At 42.1% G+C, this 25765-nt stretch overlaps 1 protein-coding gene across 2 annotated transcripts in view; it reads right to left on the reverse strand.

Annotated features, from left to right (window-relative positions):
* Window positions 1–22379, reverse strand: part of RASA3 (RAS p21 protein activator 3) — a 130645-nt gene extending 108266 nt beyond the window's left edge. Inside the window, exon 1 of one of the 2 annotated variants that reach the window (XM_057422286.1) lies at window positions 22168–22379. In XM_057422286.1, the coding sequence (XP_057278269.1) occupies window positions 22168–22222 (55 nt within the window). In that variant the 5' untranslated portion in view covers window positions 22223–22379. Of the gene's footprint in view, window positions 1–21412; window positions 21432–22167 lie in introns of those variants that run through there. The other variant, XM_057422287.1, reaches the window with a different exon arrangement.
* Between the last annotated feature and the right edge of the window lie 3386 nt (window positions 22380–25765).

Raw genomic sequence — 25765 nt, forward strand, 5'->3', positions numbered from 1 at the left:
AAACAAAGCCTCTGACAAAAAGAAGCCACACTACTTACTGGAAAATCCAAGTCATCATTCTTTCTTCAGCTCTGCACTCCCTGACTGCCACTGCCAGTGTCTCTTCCACTCATTTTACCACTGAGGCCTCTTACTTCAAGTAACTTTCATCCAGCAAAGTCTGAGACCTAACAAGATATCTATGATTTAGACAGAAAGCAGTGAAGAAAGCCAGCCAGTGTACAATACTAAACCTTGTCCATTCTGCAATGTTTAAGCTTAAATAATTTTAACTTTTTTCAATGCATTCTTTGACAGTCAACTTGTCTGCTTTCATTTATCCTTCCCTTTAATTCAGCTGAATCACCACTGTGATTGAAGCTTATATTGTACGTAATTTCCTTCATGAGGTCCTGCACTCCTTACCAAAGTGAAGACTAAAACACAATCAAGAACCCCACTAGACACATGAAGTGCATCCATGTCCTGCTCACTGTCAATAACATTTATTCTCCAGATGAGAGTCAAGTATTTTCTACGAAATCCTGTAAGTTTCCCAGTGTACATGTTGCATCTAATTCTGTACAACTGCATGCTGTCAGCTGAAGACATTGTGTCACTGGCTCTCCATCTCCAATGCTTTCCCTGAGGTCAAATATAGTTATCAACTCCACTTGAGCAGCAGAACTGAAGTTTGGCATGGTGGGGCCATGCGTTAGTGTCTACATTAGATCATCGGGTTCAGTCAGCTGCCCAGCTGCATGTCAACCAGTGCACATGGAGGGCAGAAGCAGCAGAGAGGAGCCACTCTGCAAGACATTACAGTTTGAGCAAGCAAAGTGTGCTTATTAACACAGATATCCCCAGCTATGTTCAAACCCAGCTATGGAGGAGACATACCAGAATCACTGTATTACCAAACAAGCTCATTACAGTTTCTACCATAAAACCACATTTCTCTTCCTAAATGGCACATTTATTCACTCTGATGCACACACAAGCTGAAGGTAGGCAGACTTTATTAAAAATACTGTCTTGAGATTATTCACAACAGCTGCTTCCTCTTCAAGTGAGAGGAAAACAGATGGCAACATAACAAGAGCTAGATAATTTTTAAAAATTAACTCTAAAACATGACACTTGTACAGGATGTCTTCCACTCGTGCATCTCCAAATGGGATAGTCAAAAAAAAAGAAATCCATGCCAAATGTTATTTTGCTAGTAGAACACAGCATACTTAACATAATGAAAACAAGGGCAGAACAAAGAATACATCAAATTGCACAGGAAAACTGCAGGTTGCATAAAACACTACATCACAGAGCTGTTTGTTGCTGTAGGTTCCCTACAAAAACATTCAGAGTACAGTTTATCTCCTCTTAAACACCTATAAAGCCTGACAGCAACAAGATAGTGCAATTACAGGTGTGGTAATGTATTCTTTTTAATATTAATTAGCAACTTCAATCAAGATTCACAGGGGTGGAAAACAGCAAGAGAAATATTTAAAGTCATACTAATTATCCCTGTGAACATAATGAGGGGATGTTATTTGTGTTGGTCTGGCATCAACTGCAGCCTATCTATTGCATGTCATGCACATTCCATGCACTTAAGAGTAGAATTTAAGAAACTATAAATACATCACTGCAGCATTTTAAACATAGGTTTAAACATGGGAGACCATGTATTCTTGAGCTACCGCATGTACAAACAACTGTTTAAAAGTTTCCAAGAATTCCTACCAAAACAGCAGTATTTTTGGACAGCCAGCAATGAATACTCAGTGGGCTGTTTCTTCTACAGGACCAATTTAGAGCAGAAGGAAAATGGCTGGACAGGAATGAAAGCTATGCTTCTGACCACCTACTTTAAGGAAACATGAAGTTTAGGGTAAGTGAAGAGTTTCTTTTTTTCTAATATGCTTAGAGCTGAAATGTGGTAATGCAGCAAACCGCTGAGCTACCAGCCTAGGTTTCAGGATCTACTAATGTCTAACAGACTCATATTTACAGTAGTGAAAACAATGCTATATCTCACCACTTTCTGGGCAGACTCCTCCTGGATGTGACTGCTCTGCTCCATATACACTGAAGAACTTAGAACGTGTATCTTTTTTTACAGGCAGAACAATGTATTTATTTTAAAAAATAATGAAGTATTCTCTGCCAATTCAAACTCCACTGAAGATCTGCAGAGAAATATTTCCACTTCTGCTCTCCTGTTCAATTAACAGGCCAGGTACAAGCCTCCACCATCTAAATAACTAGAAATTAAATAACCAGAGCAGTTAGACATCAGCTTTACAGCAACAGCAAAACGAGTTCAAAAGAGAATTTACATTCTACATTTGTGTGTCTATTCCCAGCACCACCACCCAAGAAAACCCTAACCAAAACCCAAACCACACACGTAAGTTGTGCCAGATGACTAGCACATTTAGAAACAGAGATGGTCCTAAACTCAGCTCTGGATAAACTCAACCATATCATTGACAGCATAACACAAGCTACGGTCCCCTGTGATTCCTTCACCTATAATGTTTAATTGTAGTAATCTGTAGCCAACGTGCCTCAAAATTACAGACCTTGTGGTCAGTAAAGTACATATACACACTAAAACACTGTTCTCCGTAATAATATATAACAAATGTATAGCATATCATAACAAAATACACTACACATAATATTGTCATTACCTGTATAATATACACTGCCATAATTATGCAATTATAATACATTATATATATTTTATATTGTACAACCATATGTTACATGGAGTTATATGAAAACAGTACACAACTTTCAAATAACTTCTAAATTTGAAGCTCTGTTCAGCTGACATTTAAAATATTTTGATTTCATTTCTGACAGTGCTTGTTCTGCTGGGTTTTGATACAGCTTTATCCGACTGACAGAATAGATAGATTTTCTTCCACAAGCATAATCAAGTATCACACAATGCTGATCTTTAACTAGATCATAAGTACATCTGAAGAGTTTGGAATAGTGACATGGCTTGGAGTGTTAAGTACCCAAAGAGTGAAGAGAACAATTACAGAAAAAAAAAATATGTTTCCTTCCATGCCATTTTGTCTTTCTGACCCCCATTCTAAGGGCAGAAGAAGATCGGACTTTGCAACTTGACCTCCATGTTATTCAGTGTATTTCTGATCTCAAGCAAGACAGTGAAGACTCAGACATGCTCATGTACTCTCTAGCTGTGACTCTATGAATCAACTTCCTCTATTTATGGAAAGTAGGTATTAAATTAACTCTTGCCTTGGCATTTATCGTCTACAAGCTTCATTCTCAAATTCATGGGATATCCTTTCCCCAGCACAGTCTACTATTCCAACTAAGTTGTGTAACTCTTGCTGGCATGGCTAACCAAAGTTGACAGATGCCCATATTGCAGAGGAAAAACAACCCACAAATCTTTATTCTCTTGAGAATCATAAAATTAAGTAAGTGATTTTGAAACTGCCATTCCCCATTAGCAGACCCACACCCAAATTTGTTTAAATGGTACCTCTTCCATTAGTTTGCTCCCTTTTATAAAGGCAAAGTAGATGTAAAGACATATATCCAAAATTTGTCTTGCAGATTAGAAGATGTAATTCTAATCTTAAACACAGACCCTGCCTTGTTTTCTTCAGCAGTGAGAGATAATAAATGCTGTCAGTCAAGCTTACATTCAAAAGGGAAGAGATGAGGTACATGTACAGTAGATAACTGAAAAGTAACCAGCTAAAATAAATCTGCCAAGGAATTCAATTACATCATTGAGCTTTAACCAGTTACTGTGTACTTGCAGGAACGAGTAAGATACCCATTTAGCAAGCTTCCTTCCTCACCCTGACGGATCCCCATTAAAAATGCTTTATGACAACTACTTATTTCTGCTGGTTATCTAAAATAAAGTTCTCTCACTTGTTATCAGTAAGAGGTGCAAACTACCAACAGCTCACATCCAGAAGATATCTACTGAATAGATAGTACAGCTCTGTGGTCTTCCCAGCAGGGAGGAAAAAGCCACTTAACCAGATAAGCTGTCCTTTCAACTTCTTTGCACTTCCACCTCCCTGCTGTACCCTTCAGTTCAAAGAAGTACTCTAACCTAGACAGTGCCAGAACCAACACCACTCACATAAAACACCAGGACTAATGGTAAAGCAATGCTATAAAGGAACGCTCCATACCTATTCTACACTTCTTGTGAGCTCTCTCTGCTTCTTGGTTTAGGAAGATCCTCTCCTACTTTCTTTACATGACAGTTGTGAAGAATTTTCCTCCCCCACCACTCTGCAACTGCTGTCTCTTTACATCTTTGCTTAAGGAGATTGCATGCCATCTCCCTACTCTTACACAAGCAAGATAACTTTAAACATACTGGAATGCTTGCTGTCCTGTGTCAAAGCATTACTAATCTCAAACAGTACAAGCTTCATGATGCTCCAAGGGCTGGAGCACCTCTGCTATGAAGACAAGCTGAGAGCCGGGGCTTTTTGGCCTGGAGAAGAGAAGGCTCTGGAGAGAACTTGTAGCAGCCTTTCAATACCTAAAAGAGGTCTAACAAGGAATACGGAAAGGGACTTTTTGGGGGGGATGTGACAGGACAAGGGAAAATTCTTCTGAAGAAATTCTTCACCATAAGAGTGGTGAGGCACTGGCACAGGTTGCCCAGAGACGTTGTGGCTGCCCCATCCCTGGCAGTGTTCAAGGCCAGGTTGGATGGGGCTTTGAGCAGCCTGGTCTAGTGGAAGGTGTCCCTGCCCATGGCAAGGGAGTTGGAACTAGATGATCTTTAAGGTCACTTCCAACACAAACCATTCTGTGATTTTAAGATTCATGGGCATCTTAAGTGAAGATAAAAATCTCAGAGCACTTTGATTATGTAGAAAAAGACTCCGATACATTTAAGAGTATTCTCTAGTATTTTCTAAAGTGAATCCTCCATGAAACATATTTCAGACTACAATTCAAAATATTTTGAATGAGTTATCCTTCATCTTTCTGAAAAAAAGATTTAACACTGATAACTTTTTCTAGCTCTTTCAACCAGAGAGAATTAAAGAAGACTGAGGCACCACATGTCTTACTACAAAACACCGGTCATTACTCTCCCTTCTGTGGAAAACCACATTGGAAGTATTGCTGTTACAAGACACATCATCATCTTTCAAAGCTGCAGGAAACTCGATCGCAAACCAAACCCTTTCATCTCGAGTCCAGGTCTGCAGGGAGAGCCACTGGTTGAGCTCATCAGCTAATTTTTACACAACCCTCCATTGCAAAAACTCCTTCAGTACAGCTCCCACAGAAATAGCACGGAGAAGTCTAAAAAAAAAAAATGCTTCTGGGGAAGGGTGAAAGACACAGGAAATAAAGGAACATTACACTAATAGTTCTCTTCTTCTAATCAATACAATAGTGCTGACTTGATGTAAGATCAAGCTTGCCACAGCCTGGAGAGAAGTAAGAACGTGCACAAGGAACTTCACAAAAATCAGTCATGGTTTTCAAACCACAGAAAGAAGGAAGAACAATAAATCACTAAAAACTGTCACAGAATGAGAGCAAGATATTAGCCAAAATACACAGATGAATACAGAGACAAAACACAGCTGCAGAAGGTTAAAGAGGCTTCAAGAGAATCTACTTTCCTTCCATCCCCAGACCAATTAACAATAACTGTTCCATAGTGCAGCAATAGCTACCTAATACTTAGTGTCTCCCACATACTTGTCCTTATCCACAAAGAGCTGTGGAAATACTCACCTTCCAATGTTAGTCATAGTGAATGACAGCAGTTGGCTCCCCTAGCACACAGGATGCATTTTATTGCCACAGTTAGTGTTACAAAACATGCAGCCCTATTTTCTGTTACTGCATGTGCGCTTCCTCTTTTCACCATTTAGGATTCCCACCATGGCTACCCCAAGATCAGGAACTACAGATTTTATGAGATAAAGGCGAGTCCAGATAAGATCTTACCAGAACACCAGTGGTGCAGGTCCATGAGATCAGCCTCTCTCCCACCCCTCATGGGCTTGAATGCCTTGCCTCAAGCCCAGCTGGGACATGGTGCTGTCGTGTAAGCTTGGACCAGGCTGCTGGGAAGAGAGCTGGGGGAGAAAGCACCGGAGCAAGCCTCACTGGGCACTTTTCTCCACCTCAGAGCTGTATTCCAGCTCAGACACTTGCCCTTGTCCTTACCAGAGCTATGCAGCAGGTTTATCTGTGCCTGTCTGTTTGCATTATAGATCTTGACCCTGAACTGCTGACTTAATCTCCTGGTGTTACCTTAGACATACCCATCATGACAGACCTGTCTGGTGATCATGAGGCTCTTGGTAGACCCTGGTTAACATAATGGACCTGCTCTACTCTTGTTTGGCTACCACAGGACTCCCCACTTCATTGGCAAGATCACTCCCCTACCGCTTTGCTGTCACACTCAGTTTCCAGCTTGCCTCTCTTTACCAACTAATGCACTTTGTGCTCCCTGACAAGTGTGGTAGGATGGACTGACGGCTTAACAGAGCCACACTACATTTATCTTTTGTTTATTAAGTTCTGCTCTAAATATTACCAACCCACACACACCAGCAGGGCACTGGGACTTCTCTTACTAAGATCTCAAAGGCCACTGGGGTATTTAAGTAATTATTGCTATACAAAACAGGGCTACAGAAAGCTAAGCAAAAGGTTATATCTGAAACATAAGTGACCAGCAGCTCTTCAGAAAGGTAAGCAGCTAGAATACAAGACGGGATTTATTATTCAAGCTATAGCTGACTACATTGTTTAGTCTTCAAGCAACTAGAACAGAAGCTTCTTGAACAAAATAATGCTCTACACCAGGCCTGGGACCTTTATGCAGTCACACAATGCTAAAACTTCCATTACTGCCAGCTTACAGAAAGTCAAAAACTAGTGTCAAACCCTGCAGAAGAACAGGAAGAGTTTGGACAAGTTCTGCTGGGGAGCAGCAGGAGAAGGAGGGGCACACAGCGGGAAGAAAGGGGAAATCAACAATTTAGTGCCAGTTTCTTAATAGCATCTTCCTCCTTAGTTTCTATTCTCTAGACCCAAACAGTCACCTAAACTCTTTTCTGCTAAACTCTTTCTGCTCCCCTCGAGTGTTTTACCTAAAACAACTTAACATGGAGTCAGGAAAAATCAGCTTGTCCTGCAGATGTGCAGCTTACATATTAAGCATCCCTTGCCTTTAGAATGGGAACTCAAACAATTAAAACAAAGTCCCCTAAATCCCCAGAAAACAGAAATCAGCATCTTCTCTGACCCTTGTGAGAGCTATTTGCTCTGGTATCACATTTCATTTCCTTAGGACTGGATATGCAGGCAGGACCTTCACTGCAAGAGCAATACTGTGTCCAGGAGGACGCAGAAGGTATTTGACTCAAAGCACAGATTGACAAGAACAGCACCTTGAAAGGAAGGAAACAAGACTTGGCTGGGCAGAGAAAGAGAACAGTCCTCCCCTGTCCCTTCACCTAGCAGGGCTCTCACCACCCTGGGCACTGCTTATGTAAAGCAACTTATTCCATCTCTATATACAGCTGGGAGAGTTGCCTGTGAAGCACCTGCCCTGTATGTCTCAGCAGGGGGAAGGCACATCGTGAATGAAGTAAGCAGGAAGAAAGACGACTGCCACAGTGGAATAACAGATCTGAATAGCACACTAGGCACTGAGATCCTTGCCACTTCTACAAAACTGCCTTCCAGAAAAATCTAGAATTAGACCAAAAGAATTAGGCTGGTAGATACCATTTTCTACCCACTTCAGAGAGTCATCTCTGCCTTGGAAAAGGCCGGAAGATAAAGAATTCCATTGTAGGGTAAGGAAGGCAATGAAAGCCCATCAACAGTGCTGGGGCAGGTTTTGAACTGAACGTATGTGCAGGAAGCCACATATTCCACTACAGGAACAGAATAACTGCTTGTTACACAAGTACCACCCATCCCACGGAAAGGAAGCAGCACAGTGCTTTCCCTTTATAGGCAAGTATATATTCCATTAGCAGGAGGAATTTTATGTCCACAAAGGGATCAGACCAATGGACAACCCTCATGATGGTAACCCTCCGTTTCAAGGATTTGATTCTGAAAGCTCACTGGTGCTTAGTTGACGCAGGGGTAGACAACACAAGTCACCTAGATAGATTCACGTTCCCCTGGCAGGAACGTGAATGCAGACGTATGTCTCATACTATAACGTCACAGTGAGACAAGTATGCATGCTGTCCTACAGGCAGAACAGCAGCTATGCATTTCAGTGAAATCAGGCTGTCTTTCAAATAATTAGTATAGCAGCTCATTTATCAGTAAGGTTAATTAGGCAAGTAATGAACTGAAAAGAAAAATACACCTGAGGAGACTGTGAAATGAACTAAGTGGGCCAGGTCAAACTTACTGTCTTGAAGGGCTGGGGCTGAACTATCCAATGTGAATTATTACAAGAGTACAAACCAATAGCAACATGATTACACTGTCTACAGCTAAGCTGTAACTGCCAATATGATTCTGAAGCCTGGGCATAATTAAAGACCTTTCAGAGGCACCATTAATACCACAGGAAACTACAGCAGCATCCTCTTGAGTTAGTTTTAATTTTCAAAACTTCAACCTCCTTCCCTTTCTAGCCCAAAAGCTCTGAATCACAGTCCTACAACAGAATTCACCTTACTGCCCATCAAAAGCTGAGTAAATGCTCCACTTCCCAAAGAAATACTCAAGAATACTCTTGAAAATAAGCTATTATGGTCCAAGAATGGTACTTCAATGTCTTAAAAAAAAAAAAAAAAAGAGAGAGATAAAGAGAGAGAGGAAGAAAAAAAAAGGAGCAAAAAAACCAACAACCAACAACATTTAAAATCTTGATTAAAATAAAGCCAACCCACTGGCTCAAAAATGACATTTTGAAGCTTTATATTGTCGTCACCTTCATCCTCTGCTGGCCTATTTTAGTGTTAAACTCATGGTTCTCCAAAGACAGCTATCATTCAGCAAACAAGGCAAAAAAAACTAGCAGGCACTGGCTGGACCATCGCTCATCCTTCCCAACACCTTGCTCAAACTGTGGCTGTGAAGGCTCCCCACAGCAGCAGAGCTGCTTCAGGTGTACCATAGGGGACAGAGAAAAAAACAAGCACCTTGGCAGGGGCTACACAAAAAGACTGGCTCTCCTCTTAATGGATGTCTGCAACGGGTGAGCTGCATGCACCCCACTTGTAGTTTTCTAGACATGTTCACCCTAAGACACTCTTCTCTGCCTGCAATGCCCAGCTTCACTCATTATACAAATTCTAACTTTGCAGGGAAATAGTCAGACACCAAAAAAATGAAACATGCATCCATGTCCAAAACAATGACAAAAAGAACCATAGAATCACAAATGGTTTGGATTGGAAGGGACCTTAAAGACCATCCAGTTTCTCCCCCCTGCCCTGGGCAGGGACACTCCACCAGACCAGGTTGCTCCTGGCAAGGCCCCATACAACCCAGCCTTGAACACTGCCAAGGGTGTGGGAGCTACAAGTTCTCTGGGCAACCTGAGCCAGTCAAGTAAGCACACAACACCTGTACTAGACCAATATGCTCCATAATGCGTTGCTTCCGTCCAAGCCAACCTGCTGCAAAACAAATATCCCCAGCTCGATCTCCCACAGCCTGACACACTAGGATGATATGTACACTGGAAAATACATTAGCATTCTCATAATGAGACAGAAGACTACCAGATGCTTTACCTAGTATACAATAAAGGCACCGATATATCGCCACCACCGCCACCTCCTCCAAAAGCACAAATTCCTACCTTTAAAGCATAGCTACAAGGTCCTGCCTTGTGACTGACTCTACCCTCTGAAGGGAGTAGGTGGAAGCTTCTGTCCCCATCTCACATGTTGGAGCTCTGGAGAACAACAAGGGATCAGACCTAGCCCCATTCCCAGTTATTTTCTCCAGACAAGTCACCTCACAAGTAGTGGGCTTTTCAGATCACATTCTTAAGCACCTAGTTAACCCCACACAGTACAGCAGTAGTTTTGGTATACCTGCAGCCCAACATTAACTCACAGACAAGTAAGCTCTTACTTGGTTCTAAGCCCTTCTTTAAAAAGATAGTAATGCATGATTCCATTTCATTCTGACCCTGTGCATGGTCTGTTAAGCACCATATTTGCTTCTACTCAGTTGCCAATGCAGTGTGCATGGTACTGCTAAAGTAGGGACCCCTTCTTACAAGCGTTTGGCACTTCCAGTTATTGCCAAAATCAAACAGCCACCATACTGAAAAAACACATGGAGTTTGACATGGTGCAACTATACCAGAGTAAGATTTCAAAGGACTCAGAGAAAAGTATGTTTTCAGTTCCTGAGATGCACTTTGCACAAGAAAGTAATGTCCATATTCAAGAGCATCAAGTACAAGTTAGCTGCAGGACTACATTACAAATTCCCATTACCAAGGCATCAACATACCAAATATTTGCAGGTGTTATGAGGAAATTCTAATAATGACAACATTCCTGCTAGACTGTTACAGAGAATGGTTACATTTAATTCTGAAGCTGACTTTAAAAGTAATTCAGTTGATTTTTTTTTTACTTTCAAACCCACAACTTTCAGGAACACTGTCACAGAAGCAGGTGTCAAAACAAGCTAATTATCGGCCTGTTAGAGCTTTTCTTTTGCTGAAGCTATTTTGCTCTATTGCAAGATCCTAAATTCCCCCAGGCACTTTTTATTCCTTGTCAAAAACTTCTGCCTCACCACTCAAAAACAGACAGTCAGGAGCATTGGTCTGAATAAGAATTAGCTTGCTTTTTTTTTTTTTTTTTCCTCTCAGGCAATTTTGCTTAGTAGGCCTAAAAAATAAAAAGCCAGAGGGGAATAGGGAGAGAATAAGTATACCACCCACTCTGTCCTGAAATCTAGCTCCTTCCAACCCCAACATGCAACACCAGTGTCCTCAAGTCCACTGCAGACATCATCCCAGAGATTAGAGAGGCTGGATCTTTATTCTAATATGAGAGGGAAGAGGCATAAGCAGTTCCCCTAGCTTTTGTCATGGGTGGATTTATGACCACCAACCATGACTTCCTTCTTCCACTGTCATCTCTGAAGCACTGATAGCCTAAGCCTATTCTGCAGCAACTACCTGGAGCTCCTGTCTTAGAGTACCGTACACTGTTAGTGGCAAATCAAGCAGAATCATCCAAGGGCTGCTGGCTGACAGCATGCAGAAAAATTAACTACCTGGAACAATCCACAAACACAGGATAAGACTAATGTTTACAGAAATAAGAGTGGTGTTGATCACCTCCTACCTTACGTTCGGGGCAACAGATGCTAACAGAGCACAAATGTGCTTTTTCAGGTACCATAACAGCTTGACATTTGAGTATTGTGCAACATCAGCCAGAGTCCCAAACATCAAATATCTACTCTACAAAATGTGATTTCTCTTATATTGCAGCCACATGATCTGCTGAAAGATTTCAGACAACTGCCAATTTGCAACAACTGATGCAAAAATTTCAGGAGTTTCACAGTTCTGCCATTATTTTTGCATACCTTATAGAAACAAATAGCACCACCCCTGATTTTCTTATAATACATTGAATAAATATAATGTACAATTACCCATATGTACAACCCCTTTAGTGTAATCAATTATACAGTTTCTGTTAGGGACATCTGAATAAGAGTAAAAAGATAAGCAACTGGAATCAGCAGATCTGAAAGTCTGACCTGTAGAGCAGTGACAGGTCCCACAGCAGCATTCCCTGCTTCTCTCTGCTGAACTGCATTCAGAGGCAGATAAAAATAAGTATTTCCCCAATATTAAGTTCTCCATGAGAGCAAATGCTGCTTTTTCAGAGATATTCCGCAATTCAAAAATTGCTAGTGCATTTATAAACAGAGAAACAATGTTTGTGATGCAAAGCCTGATCTCAAAAGCAGGTGCTTTGTGAAGAAGCTTTTCAATATGTATTGTAGCACTACAGATCTTTCATGACTACAGAGAGCATGTAGAGAGCAAAGTTCCAATCTTGGAAACAACACTTACAGTTGGCAAATGACAACAATTGAAGAGCCAGCCACCAGGCAATGAAGAACTTCCATTCTTTCTGGAAAGCTTGGGCCAGCCACTCAGATATATGTAAGTATTCATAAAAGCACAATTCCTTCACAAGTTTTGTTCTTAGGAAAAAACCCCGAAACACATCCTTGCAATAAGTAAGAGCAATTCTGTTAGACTCCAGGATCCCCTCTCTTTTTTAGTGACTATTAGGGATCTGCAACAATGCAGTCCCAGCCAGTAAATCTAACTTAAACAGTGCTCGTTTGGAGGGGACAGATTGGTTTTGGTTTAGACACACAACTCTCACACCATATCATACTGTCAGAGCTCAGTTTTCCAAGGTTGTGTTCACGTGTTCTGTAGCAGCAACCAGCTTTCCAAACTAAAATCTAAAAGCAACTGTAGGATGTCACACCCTGTGTCTCCTGCAAAATAGATCTAATTTTCCATTACAAACTGGTGATTGTTCCTGGGCAGGGGGAGGAGGGAGGGAGAGAGGGAGGCTAAGAAAGGGACCTTTTGTACTATCTACCAGATTTTTCTTCTCTTTCTACCACCCTCCTTCCTACAATTCTACAAGCTGAATGACTGCCAGAAAAATCAACAAAACTATTTCTCATTGAAATACCGAAACAGAACATCTGAGAAGTTGCATGATACAGTCCAATTACACTGTTAAGCACAAGGAACATATAACCACCTTTAAGAACTCACTAAATGCTTTAAAACATGCATCTTAGAAGAAAATACCAAGAGAAAGAGCTTTCAGAATGCCACACTATAGTACTGAATGGAACAGGAAATGAGTAACAAAGAAAGGAATTTCATAGATTCCAGATGTACTCTAACACCAGCTGGGAAATACAAGCAAGAATCAACTAAAGCCTTGTAAAAGCCTACCACTAACTGTTTTCTTCTAGAGTTTTTGAACAAAAAGTAAGTAGCTGTAAACAATTTGTAAACAGAAATATTTTTAGAAGAAACTGAAAACAGTAGTAAAAATAAACTTCTTCCCCTCTCTCCCTTTTTTAAGGAGCTTACAACTCAGCCATCAGTGCATCTGCTTTTTTGGAATTAAGAACTCTGTATAAGCAGCCATAACAGAAGCACAACTGTAAATAAAGTATTTCAAGTTGTCAATTTTTCAGTACTTGGAACATTAAAGCGGAATGAAACTTGAAAGCAAGAAAAATCAAAAACAGTAAAGCTGATTCATGCTACATGCGTTCTGTGTAACTGGAATTGAATGGGAATTTAAATCTGCAAATTGCTAAAAGTCAAGTTATCAGTCACTCAAAAACTTCATTCCTACAGCTATAAATTATAAAATTAACCACTCAAGGTTAAAAATCCTGGAAACAGAACTCCTTCTCAAGTTCAAATACCCTTCTGCTCCCCATGATACCCAGTGTCTCCAACGTTTTACACTCCTTTTCTGAAACACAACTTAGGCCTTTCAACACAAACTTATTTTAAATGGATTTTGAAATCTGTTGAAATTTGTTAGAAGTACAGTGACAAACAGACAAATGTATTTCCTCCTAAGGTCACTGTAAAACAGCACTGTAAAAAAAGCTTAAGTATGCATTTTAGGGAACACAGACCTGCATTAATAGAAAATTTCCCCTCTTCCCATTATTGCAGAAATAGATACTTTTCCCAGTTTCAAGGCTTTTCAGGAATTTGTTGCAAGTGGCAGAATTGAGATGCTTCATCTAATGTTCATCTACCTACTACCAGCTTACAAAACTAAAGCACATTTATATTTATGCAAATTAAACATCACATCAAACGCTACCTGCTCAAATCTACCAGCCATTCATAAGTGTAACATTCTCCCTCTTACTATCACATCACACTAATCCATTTGAGTTAATGGCCATACAGTTGTAAAACCCAGCAGGGTAGGGAACAGTAAAATTCCATTGTTGGGCTACTGGGCTAACGAAGGGATCTTTATTTTGCCTCAGTGCTCCCTGAGAGGTGACAAAAGGCAAATGCATGAGTCTCTAGTCAGGTAGAAAAAAGATAAGATTTCTGAGGTCTGGAATGAAAACTGAAGACCAGAACTCTCCAAAGTTGGGCAAATCAACCAGGCTGTAAGTCTTCAACATTTGCGTGCTTTCCTTCGGTCCCAGCAATAAAGATATACCACGTTTCACCCCTTATACACAGAAAAGGGAAAAAGAAAACCTCAAACCTCTCAACCTTTCCACTGAATATTTAAATCGTTTCGCATTTGGCAGTGATCCATGAAAAATTCCAAAAAACAAAATAAGGGGAAAAAGTCCAGTTCTTCATAATTTTGAAGCTTCACATCTCATTTTGCAAAACTGTCACCCAAAAAGTCTACTATAGGAGGAAAACAACGTGAAGTTTCAGGGAAGTTGCTTTCCCTTGGTAGAGGTTAGGATGAGGGAGGAAGGAAGTTAGTTTTGTTTAGTTTTTATTCCAAAACAAAGCTTTTAGTTGGATCCTAAATTCAGTCACCAGCCCACCATGCTGAAAAAAATCAAATGGGCACTGCTAAAGAACAGGTACTTTATAAGGTTTAATAAATGTTGCTAAAATCAGAGAGCTGTTCAGAACGTCAGCTTTTCAGTTTAATAAAATAGAGCCTGTTATTAACTCCAAGCATCTCCCAAGCTTCTCCCTGACTCAACCTCTGGTACTAGGAGGTTTAAAACCATAACATTAAGACATACTAGTACATCTTTAACCATTAATATAAGCCTTCAGTGACTTGCTGCCCAGACACATTAATAGTCCACTGGCACACACAAACATTTATTTTTCTTCTACATGTTTGACTGACCATTTGTTGATCTGAAATCATGAGTAATATAAAAGTCCGATATTTACATTTTCTACAGTATTCAGCAAAGACTATAACCCTCTGTCTTTATTGTAGGCTTCTTGCTCTTACAAGGGGAAACCATAACATGTATTCTCCAAACACAACAGTCTGCAGAGAAAGTTGTCACGAGAGGTATTAAGTACTCCTTGACAACACCAACTGGATTTTGCCTCATCTTTCCTCCACCTCCTTCAAGAGAAAAACTACTACATGAGCTACTCAAAGACTTAATTCGGAAGTGTAACCATTGGCTTCAACAGAATTATTCACAATTTACACTCCTGTAATGGAGATCAGTCAGCCCTTCATCAGTCAGAGACTAAGAGGATAGAGGAATACCTGAAGGTCTATTTGCAGTCTGTACTGTTTATCTGCTCTAAGAATTTTAACCTAATATAACACTATTAAAGGTATTTTAGAAGGTTTTTTTTTTAACTCTATTTGCTAATCTTGCTGTAAGTAGCACCCTTCAGTGGAAGCACCAGTGCAATAAATGGCTTCATACCTAACAATTTTTGACAGCGTTATCTGCATAAGTAGAAATCTTGCTGTGATACAAAGAAGGGGGAATGAGGGGATTCTGTTTAAGCATATACAACATTAGGTGCCTCAGCTTTAGAAGACCAGCATGTAAGTATTAATCAGTTAATACCAACTAAAACACCTACACTTTCAGGAGCAGCTAAGGCTACTGAACTGAGTGTGAGATGCAAGTATCTCTCAGGCAGAAGGATGATCAGAGATACAGATAACTCAGTCTGTCAATCCTCCTGGCCGTCTCACATTTGTTCTCCAGAGCAGCTGGCCAAGCTGGTAATATCGGAAGCTAAAAAATACGGCATCATCAAGAAAACATGTACTATGGAAGGGGAGCAGTCTGAAGAGTATAGAAAGATTCAGTCAGTCTCGTGACGCTGCCAGGATACAGACATGAAAGCAGGGGATGCACCTGCTGTCTCCTCCATCTGATTTCCCACACTCACACGCCCAGTCAAGCTCCCGACACTTGTCCAGAGACAGCTCTGACATTCACTTGATTCAGCTCACTCAAATAGAAGAAAACTAACCCTGACAAGAAAAATAAGTTGCATTCTTTGGACCTACTTTGCAAATTGAACTGGATTTTTTTTGTTAGCTGAAAAGCAGTCTACAGCAGGTGTGTAGGGTGGAGAAGGGAAAGAGCATTTCATAACTTAAAGCAAAATGAGTAGGAAAGGAAAAAGCAAGACCTGCCTTTTCAGCAGCAACAGCCTACTAATTTGGGTTAACATATCACACAGCACCTTGGACTTCATCTGCAAGAACAGAATCACAAAGCCATGTATGAAACATGGAGAACAGCACCAAGCAGAAGAGAGACATAAGAACACAGGGGGAGAAGCTAATATTCAGATCTACCTAACCCACTAATTTCAGAAATAGAAGACTGAAAACTGTTTTCTACCAATAATAAGTAAAAAAAAACAAAAAATAAAAAAAATAATAACAAAACCAAAATCAAACACCAAAAACCAGACACCACACAAAACAGCCCACTAACCAGTCTGAAGAGTAAATCAATGCAACAAATTTTCTGGGAAACTCCAGAACTAAGTTACCCAGCACTTACATAATGTCCTCATATAAGAGCATTTGGTACTTTGACCAGCACATAATCACCTCAATGGGAAGACAAGAAAACACTATTCATTCTCATGAGAGAGATTAGAGAACACTTTTTTCAAATGTTCTAATTCCAAAAGAGGACAAAAAAGCCTACAGAATTTGCTTCCTGACATCAGAGGCTCTGAGCAGATCTGTTTAATGGCTTCACTCCTCTGAATTTACCTCTACACAATCTAAAAGCCAAGTCACATTGGCTTCCACTCTCATATATGAACAATTTTTTACATTAAGTTATGGATAATTTGATGTCAGGCTGGCAGCCCCAAACACAAATATCTTCTATGTCTTCAAACTAAGTTCACTGAAGCATTTTTTCACTGCTACCTTCATTTCCTTCTCTCACTTGTATTAACTATGCTTTGGTCTCCATTTTTTCCCCAGTTACAGCTGTTCCTGATGCTCCATGAACAATCACAGTACTCCTCTAGAAACAGCACTGGTCCCACATCTTTTCCATTCAGCACACTGAACACAAGTCAGTCAGAACACAACCACCACCAAATTTAGCACAATATGAAATACTGAACCAGTGGTGAAAGATCTGTATAATCTATTCTGCACCCTCCACACCCTGTCAGACTCTAGCCTCAAATAGCGTTGCAGTCAATCCATAACAACGTAAGTCGCTACTTCAGTTTAAGCTGTACTTGCCAAATTTTTAAGCTGTAGAAAGTGATTTTGAGAATATATTCAGGGTGAGATGTAAATAATTCCTCTTCCTTTCTTTACTTGTTGGTCCACTAACTTTGAAGCAGTAGAAAAATCAGTTATCTTTATAAGAAATATTTCACATTTCCTAAATATTAATTTTTTGGTTTGTATGTATAGGTAGCTGGGAAAATATTTTAAAAATACCTATTCAACAACCTTATGCCCCACTTAAATGGGGATAAATCCTTTTACACTATTATGCAGGGAGCATATTTATTCATACTTACTTTTACAAGTTACCACTTAAGACGAGGCACTAGATCCCAACAGACAGCACTGAAAGGAACATCTTCTCAAGGTAAAATGGATTTCTCTGATCAACCTTAGGATTATTAGATTTAGGAGAGGCCTTAAGTTTGTCAGAGACAAGGTAGTTCCTTCTTAACCTTACAGAAATGCAGAGAGGCATCTTTCAAACATTTATTTCATGTCAAGTTTAATGGCAGAAGGGCAGTAAATACCTTCTCTTGTCAATCAACCTGAGTAAACCTAGTATACTACCACTTAAGCAAATACTCTGCCTGGCTTCACTCAAGACTCTCAGTTTACCAAAAAAAAGTTCAATTGCTTTTGCAACGTCCTAAACTACATAGCTCTGTACGAATCAGTAAAGAAGGTACAGAAAACGAGGAGTCAGAAAGACAGCACAGGCTACAGACCAACAATCCTCCATCTAGTCAACTGGATCATCACAGTGTAAAACAGGGCTTCGAATTTTAAGAAAATGGTGGGTTTACCTTTGAACAAGGTGAGCTGCGAGTGGAGCACCAGCCCACATCAGGTAGTACTCAACCTTCATCACAAAAATTACACAGCTTCATGCTTCTGATCACAAAGCAGCACCAAAGAGAGACTACGCTGCCACAAGACCCACATTTCAGACTCTGACCTCAGCACCTGTATTCAGAAAAGGTCAATACCTCGCCCTTTCTAAAAACAATAAAAGAGTTTTAGAAATTTATTCATGTCTTGAATTGCAACAAGCCCTCACAGTGGACCATTATGATTTCTGAAGTCAACAGAACAATGAGCAAAGGGTCCTCCTTGTTATAGTATGGCCCCAGTAGCCTCTTCACATGCAGCAGCCTCCTGTTCCATTTATTATTTCAAAACTGTGAGACAGTTTAACCTGTACAGCAAGCACTGCTACATCTAGAAAAACACACAATTTCAGAGCTAAATAAAAGAGCACTAACTTTCAGGGACCTAGAAAGCTTGTTACTTTACAGTGAAAATTCACAGATGAGCTGTTCCTCTATATTTTTCAAGTATAAATAATTTCACAAAGTAAAATCTGGCAGAAAGTTCTCTGCTAACCACTATACAGCCTTCCACAGCAGAAGTGCTGAATATGAGCTTTTCTTTTCTCAGCTGAAACCTTAATAGTTGATGCCATTTAAGGAGAAAAGAAATAGCAATTAAGTACAGTATATTTATTAAACATTATTAACAGTACAACACAAGTCATGTTGTCAAGCAGAAGGACTCTTTGTAGTTTTTCCAGCCAATCATCAGCCATAGAGCCTTATGTTGTTTCCTTTCAGGTTTTGAAACACTGAGTCATGGAAATATCAGCAGTGCACACTTCCTCAAAGTGGCAATCTTATAGGAAGTGTTTGTTTAGTCTTACATGACACATTGTTTTGTTTATGTACAAGGGATTCTGGTAAAAATAATTTTCAGTGAAGGAAAAAAAACAAGAGGACAACAGTTGCAGTTATAGGAAGCCAAAATAAAACAATTTCAAATAGACATTTCAACAGTGCATTCATTAGCACAGATCCTACTGTTTTTCTTTTTACTGTGTGTTCCTTCCTTGCAACAGACATGAATGGAAGTAGCCAGGCATTGAGTTCTTTCAATTCGACAAACCACAAAAGAAACCAGAAACTGGGCAAGAGGTAGCACAGCAACAATTCCTCTTAACACTACTACCCACAACGGCAGAGTTCATATCATTGCTCCACAACTTCAGGATCTCAACAAGACACCTTCTGGAAATGGCACACCATTGGCACAGCAGCCGTATGAGGGAAACAGGTTCCTAAAAAGCTCAAGGGTTCACATTTTCAACATACGAAAGAGATGCCTCAAGCCAAATCCAAACATGACTAGAACAACATTACTCCCAATGGGGAAGCATTTAGGTCTGCAATATAATTAGCCATCTAGCTAAATGTGGCTCTATGCAACCCACCAGCTCCCAACTGAACAACTTATACCAGCAGTAGAAAATGCCTTAATTTACCTGAAGCTTCTTGGAAATACAGGACAAGACCCAGCCATGCAATACTTCACATTAAGGCATTCAAACATCTCTAGGTTATACATGTTTTGCGCAGTTTGAAATCTCCAGACTGCATCAGCCTCTCTACTAAGAAAGGCACACCACCATGGGTGTCCCATGCTGATCTCACAGTGTGTTTGCACTGATTGTTCAGAGCTGCGGTCCTATATTTTGTCAGACTTACACTGAGGCATATTTGTATAGCAGTGCCCCCATTCATGATTTGCCAGCAAAGGTACTACAGAGGAGAAGACATCTTGCCAGATCAGGCACAGAATATCTGAAAGTCAGAGATTAGACAGAGCTTGGCCATGAAGCAAGTTCCTAAAGAACAGGACTGATCACTTCTCAAGCATGAAAAATACCAGCAAATCAGGATGGGAAATGACCTATCCCTTTGTCCTCAAATAACTTATCACTTAACCCATGAAAAGATTCAGCATCCTGTCCCTAGAAAACAGAAACCTACAAGATACTAGCAAATGGGAACTGCTAACATACAAATTTACTCTTGGAAATAACCGGAGGGACACTACTTTTTTTTTGGGGGGGTCAATGTTCATTACCTCCTTTCAAATTCACTCACAGCATTTTTTTGCAGGGAGCTTACAAGATTCAATATACGATTTCGTCAAGATTAGGATTGCTTTGCAGGGTTTGCAAGATTAGAAATACTCCCTCAACCCATCAGAGCAATCCTGCCACTTCTAATTGTCTGACCAAGTTCATGAAAGACAGCCAGCTGCAGAAAGGTATTTATTTCAAAAGCAAATCTCAGAAACTCACTCTCCTGCCACGAAAGCTGATGGCTCTGCCTTCTGACACTTTCTAGTGAACAGAAGAAAAGCACTCGCTTTTGTGTGTACTTGTTACCGCCCTCTGCCGAGGTACAGCAGAAAACCAGAGTACTGCAGTGCCCCAGAAGGCGCCTGGCATCATTCTTGCAGTTCATTGACTAAAGGCCTTCTGCTTAGAATGCAGAAACGAAGCACTGGTGTACCAGTGAGGCACACAGCTTTTCCTACCTACTATCCACACTAAAAGGCAGCGGGAAACCTGGCTGCAGTATTGCACGTTAATCAAATGCTTAGTTCTGATGAGGGCTCCAATAACTGAAGCCAGCAGCAGGATTAACTTCAATCCATGATTTAATGGGATTAATCTCAAGTCTTTTGCTGCCATTAATATCTTTGATCTCTTCTACCACTCAAAGAAATTCCCACACTCCAGTGACATCAGTCATTTGGGTAAAATAACATCACTGTTTGTTGTAAAAAAATACCCAAGAGTCATCATCCTCCATCATGTGAGGTGTATTCTTACTCCTTTCACTGAAAATCACCAGATAGGAACAACCTGCAACAGCATCACCTGCATGCTGTCTGAATCGCTCCCTTGCAGAAAGACTTCCCCCCACCCCCCCCTTTGAAAAGGGACAAAAACCAAGTCTGGCGACACTTTATAGTCTTACTAAATCTATTTTCTGCATGTATAAAAGAATACAGAATCAACATACAATTTTTTAGTTTATGTTATGAAATTTTACTTCTTAAAATCTACTATTACTAAACCACCTGCTAGCAGTTAAGAAGGAAACGATCCTAGCAATTGTCTCATTGAAATGCTAACACCACTACGCAAATAATGAGATTTCCTAGCAAACTCAACTCTCAGTTTTATCTAACATGACAACTGGTGGTTGCAAATCTGCTTTCGCGTGCACGGACATGCAAGAGAAGAGATCTTTCAAGATCTCTGCGTTAATAGGAAGCTACCAGTCCAACAACTCCTTCAGTACCCATCACTGCGAGTCCAGCGCTAAACTTCTCTACTTCCCCTTAAAGCTCCCCGCCACCATGCCTCATCGAAGGGAGGCAAACCGCTCACTCCGCGTTTGCCGCTGTTACGGAAACGAGGGATTTTCCCTCCCAGCCGGCACGCTCTGAGCTCTAACAGGGAGAGTTTAATCTGCACGGCGACATCTGTCGCTTACTTTCTAATAATGTGGTTTGGAACTCAATCAACAGCAACGCGAGTCGGAGGCAGCCGTGAAGCAGCAGCCGCAGCCCGTCCCGCTCGCTGAGGGAAGGGGCTGAGGCAGACGCTCCTTCCCACCGCCGCTTTTTGGCCGATTTCGCACCAGCTCTGCCAGCGACATAAAGTACTGAGACTCGGCGACCGCCTCCAAACTTTTAGCGCGTTGCTTAGCGACTAAAAGGAAAAAAAAAATAATTTAAAAAATCTCGAAATCCGCCTGATACCCTGCGCCGCCCGGACTCCCGCCGGCGCCGCTCGCCCGCCGGACGCGCTCCGCGCTGCCGGCTTCTCACCGCAGCACCCGGCCGCCTCACAGGAACCAGCCCCGCACCGCCGACCCCCCGGGCACCGCCCGCCCTCCGCCACCCCCAACCGCTGCCCCGGCGGGACGCGCAGCTCAGGGGAGCGCAACAGAGCGTCCGGCCGCGGGTGCCTCGCCGCACCGGCTCTGCCCAGCGGGGCCCGCTCCAGAGGGGGCTCCCCGAGCTGCCAGGCGCCCACACCCCTTGCCCTCACCTATTTTAATCCTGACGCTTTGGAAGACCCGCAGCCCCTCTTCCTCCACCGCCATGGTGGTGGTGGTGGTGGTGCCGCCGCCGCGCCTGGCGATCGGCAGCGCTCGAACGCCGCCGCCGCGGAGATGCACAGGCTGGGTCGGGGAGGAGGAGACAGACGAGCTGCTCCGCCGCGATGGGAAGGCGAAACGGCGGGCGGGCGAGCGGAGGTCTCGCAACGCGCTCCGATCCGGCTGCCACGACCGTGCAACCAAGCGAAGCGGAGCACAGCGTCCGGCTCTCCCCCCTGACGCTGGCAACTCCCGCCCTCGCCCCGCCGCCACCCCCTCATTGGCCAGCGGGGCAGCCGGCCGTGGTGCTCATTGGTCCGCTGCTCGCCAGGGGTGGTGGGAGGGGGGAGCGGGGTGCCAGGGAGATGAGGCGATGGGGGGGTGCTGCTGTGCTTTGCAACAGCTGGAGCGCGCCTCGCGCCGGCCGCCCGCCCAGATGTGCAGCGCGGGGCGGCCGCTCCCACCCCCGCCCTCTGCCCTGTCCCGCCACCGTCAGGGCAAGGCGGGGGGTGTGAGAGGACAGCGGCGAGGCAGCGGCGGGAGGCGGGCTGACCAACTGCACTGCACTGACCGTGTACGGCGCCCACCGGCCCGCCGACGGGGAACGGCCGCGGGGCCTGCGCGGCTTGGCGAAAGGGAGGGAGGGAGGGAGGGAGGGAGGGATGTTCAAGTCCTCTTTCCCACAGAGCCATAAAGAAAGGGCACTTGCGATGCCCCAGGATGAAACCCATTCATTAGTGGGGAAAAGAAGTCCCGTGGTAAATAAGCAAACCTGTCTGGGCGCTGGGAGCAGGCCAGTCTGTCTCCTGGCTCCATTAGATCAGCAGCAAAGCTTGCTCTGCCTGATGGCATGGGAAGAGCAGCGAATTCAAATTTCAGTCTTGCATGATTATAAGTTAAACAGCAAGAAATAGGACCTGTGTCAGCATTCAGCGCCAAGCTTTGGGTCTTGTAAAGTCAGTAATTGAAATACTCCTCCCCTGGAGGTCTGGCAAAAGCAGAACACAAAGTTCAATAGGACCCTACAGATTACTTCATAAAGCAAAAAATCAGATTACCTTTGGTGCAGACAGTCACAACCCACCCCCCATACCCCCCCCACCCCCCGAAGGGGCTTGGACCATCCCTATGTAGAACAACCTAGGCACATCACAGTCCATCATGGCCGGAAGCACAACAAAATGTCCCTTCTCAAGCCTGCAGCTAAAAAGAAAATAAAAAAGAAAAAAAAAAGTTAAAAAAAAAACTTAGAATACAATGCTTTCCCTTTTCAGCTATAATTTCTGAAGTAAGAGGCACACCAAGAACAAGCTATACATAGATTAAGAAGCAAGTATTAAAGGACAGCAAGAAATCACAAGGCAAATACTAAGTCAGTCACATGCAGCATGAAGTCTGTAGGCAAAATGTTGTCCAGGCTAGCCAAAGGAATATAGCTGGCAGTCCATCATTGCTTGGATCATGGCAGGTACAACACAGAACGAATTCCCTTTATTTAAGAAAAAAAGTGAGACATTGAAATACATAAGAGCAAATGAAAACTCAAGAAGGAGATACTTGGGAAGTCAGGACAGCCTGGGGCATCTGGGTTTTCCAACACAGGTATGGGCCTAAATCTGAAGGAAACTGGCAAGCTTGCAGCCAAAAAAAGGAAGCAGTGAGTTATCTTAAGGAGCTGCATTACTGTGTTCTCCTTGTCTGCATAGCCAAGTGACATAGGTAATTTGATAAAAATACTTCTATAGCACAAGACTCTGAAGGATTTTGTAAAGCATAGGCTTCCATTTACCAGCATCCATGCCATAATTCCATCCTCCTCACTACGATATGCCCAGTGTCCTCTGTAGCCTCATTGCATTATCCCCGTTCCACCTACTGTGTGTCATCTCTCCTCCATAATGCTCCCAGCTCACTGCAATACTTCAGCCCCTCTCCCCGCTGGTCATTTGCATCCCCTGTGATACCTTCAGTGCTCCCTGTCCCTATTTTGAAACTCTGTACATGCTCACAGATACAAAAGGAATATACAACAGCTGTTGCTTGTGCTCCTTTGCCACACAACACACCTTGAACATACTTGCACAAAATAAATACAGGCCCACTGAGTCGCATCACTGAAGAAGAATGGCAAACAATTGTTATACACAATGCAGTACACAGGCAGAAACAACAGCCATAAACAAATGGATAAAGTTTAGCTCTAAGCAAAGGACAATGGGTACTATTGTTGGGATCCCTATAAGTTGACCCCAAATGAGTTCACAAATCTTTTTTAAAACATGTTATCTTTGTACCTGTGATTCAGTGACCAAAGAAACTTCTACACACTGATGCTGGGAACTGATAAATCTTCCCCAACAGCAACAGGGAGAAACCTGCTTCCATGCTCTAAATATAGACATCTCAGATAAAATACTGTACTTCTCTCTGTTTCCTGTGTTTGCCTTTGGTACATAAAGACTTCAGTTGACCTCATTTCCCCCTCTGAAGCTTTTCTCATCTGCAGAAAGTTGACCCCAACATATTAATTAAAAAAACCAAAATCAATTTATCACTTCTCTTCCCAGCATTTGCAGCTGTAAGAGTTACTCTCAGCAGACGCAGACTGTGCTTCCCAATCTGCAGTTGTGTTCTTTTCACACAGCCATGGCACTTCTATTTCCTTTATGCCCATGAAACAAAACAAGGTATCTACCTATAAACCAGTTGTTGTATGTTCACAAAATGAGACTATGCATGAATTCCCCATTCCTTTTTGTGCACCCAAGTTTGCAGTCAGAGCCCGCCACTCTTAAATTTAGTTTTATTGGAACTAGCACAAATGCATGCTGTTATCTAAGGTGATGGTTGCCCCCCACGTCCTAACCTCAGCTATCGCTTGCAACCTCTCCCTGTGCTAGCATGGCTGTTCATGAGGGTGTGTGGTGTACCACATTTGCTGGTTGGAAAAAAAAAGTACACTGACATGATTCCCACTTGTATATTATGAAAAACAAGAGACCCATGATGCTTTAAAATCCTTTGCCCAGGATCATAAGCAACCTGAGCAGAAAGAATCCCAGTCCAAAGGTGTGACTGGGGGACGCTGGCATGCTGGGCAGCTTTAGGAGTACATGCTTACACACCACCATACTTCCAGACTGTTTTTCAGGATGGCCTAGCTTTACCAAGAGCATGGATATGTCCAGGAAGGCTGTGGCAAAATTCAACCATAAACCCAGCCTTTCCTTTAAAATGTACTTAAGCATCACCAACTTCTGTACTTAAGCATAAAAGAAACTACCAAGATACCTAGGGAACTGAGATTAGCAACAATCAGAACAGACCAGTGTTAAGAACAAAAGCCCAAAACAGAAAAAAAAACAAACAAACAAACCCAAACTAGTAATTAAAGACAAAACAAAACGAAACAAAACGAAACCAAGAACCCTTATAGCAAGGAAAAGAGAAAGAAAGGGGAAAAAAAAAAAAAAAAAGCTGGCTTCTTCTTACACTCTTTGCCATGGAATAAATCGATCTTCCTCACATGAGAATCTGCAAATAGTTACT

This window comes from Pezoporus wallicus, unplaced genomic scaffold (genome assembly GCF_028554395.1).
Source record: "Pezoporus wallicus isolate ANWC-B61680 ecotype Strahan unplaced genomic scaffold, APGP_CSIRO_Pwel_v1 contig_5785, whole genome shotgun sequence".
Lineage (NCBI taxonomy): Eukaryota > Metazoa > Chordata > Aves > Psittaciformes > Psittacidae > Pezoporus > Pezoporus wallicus.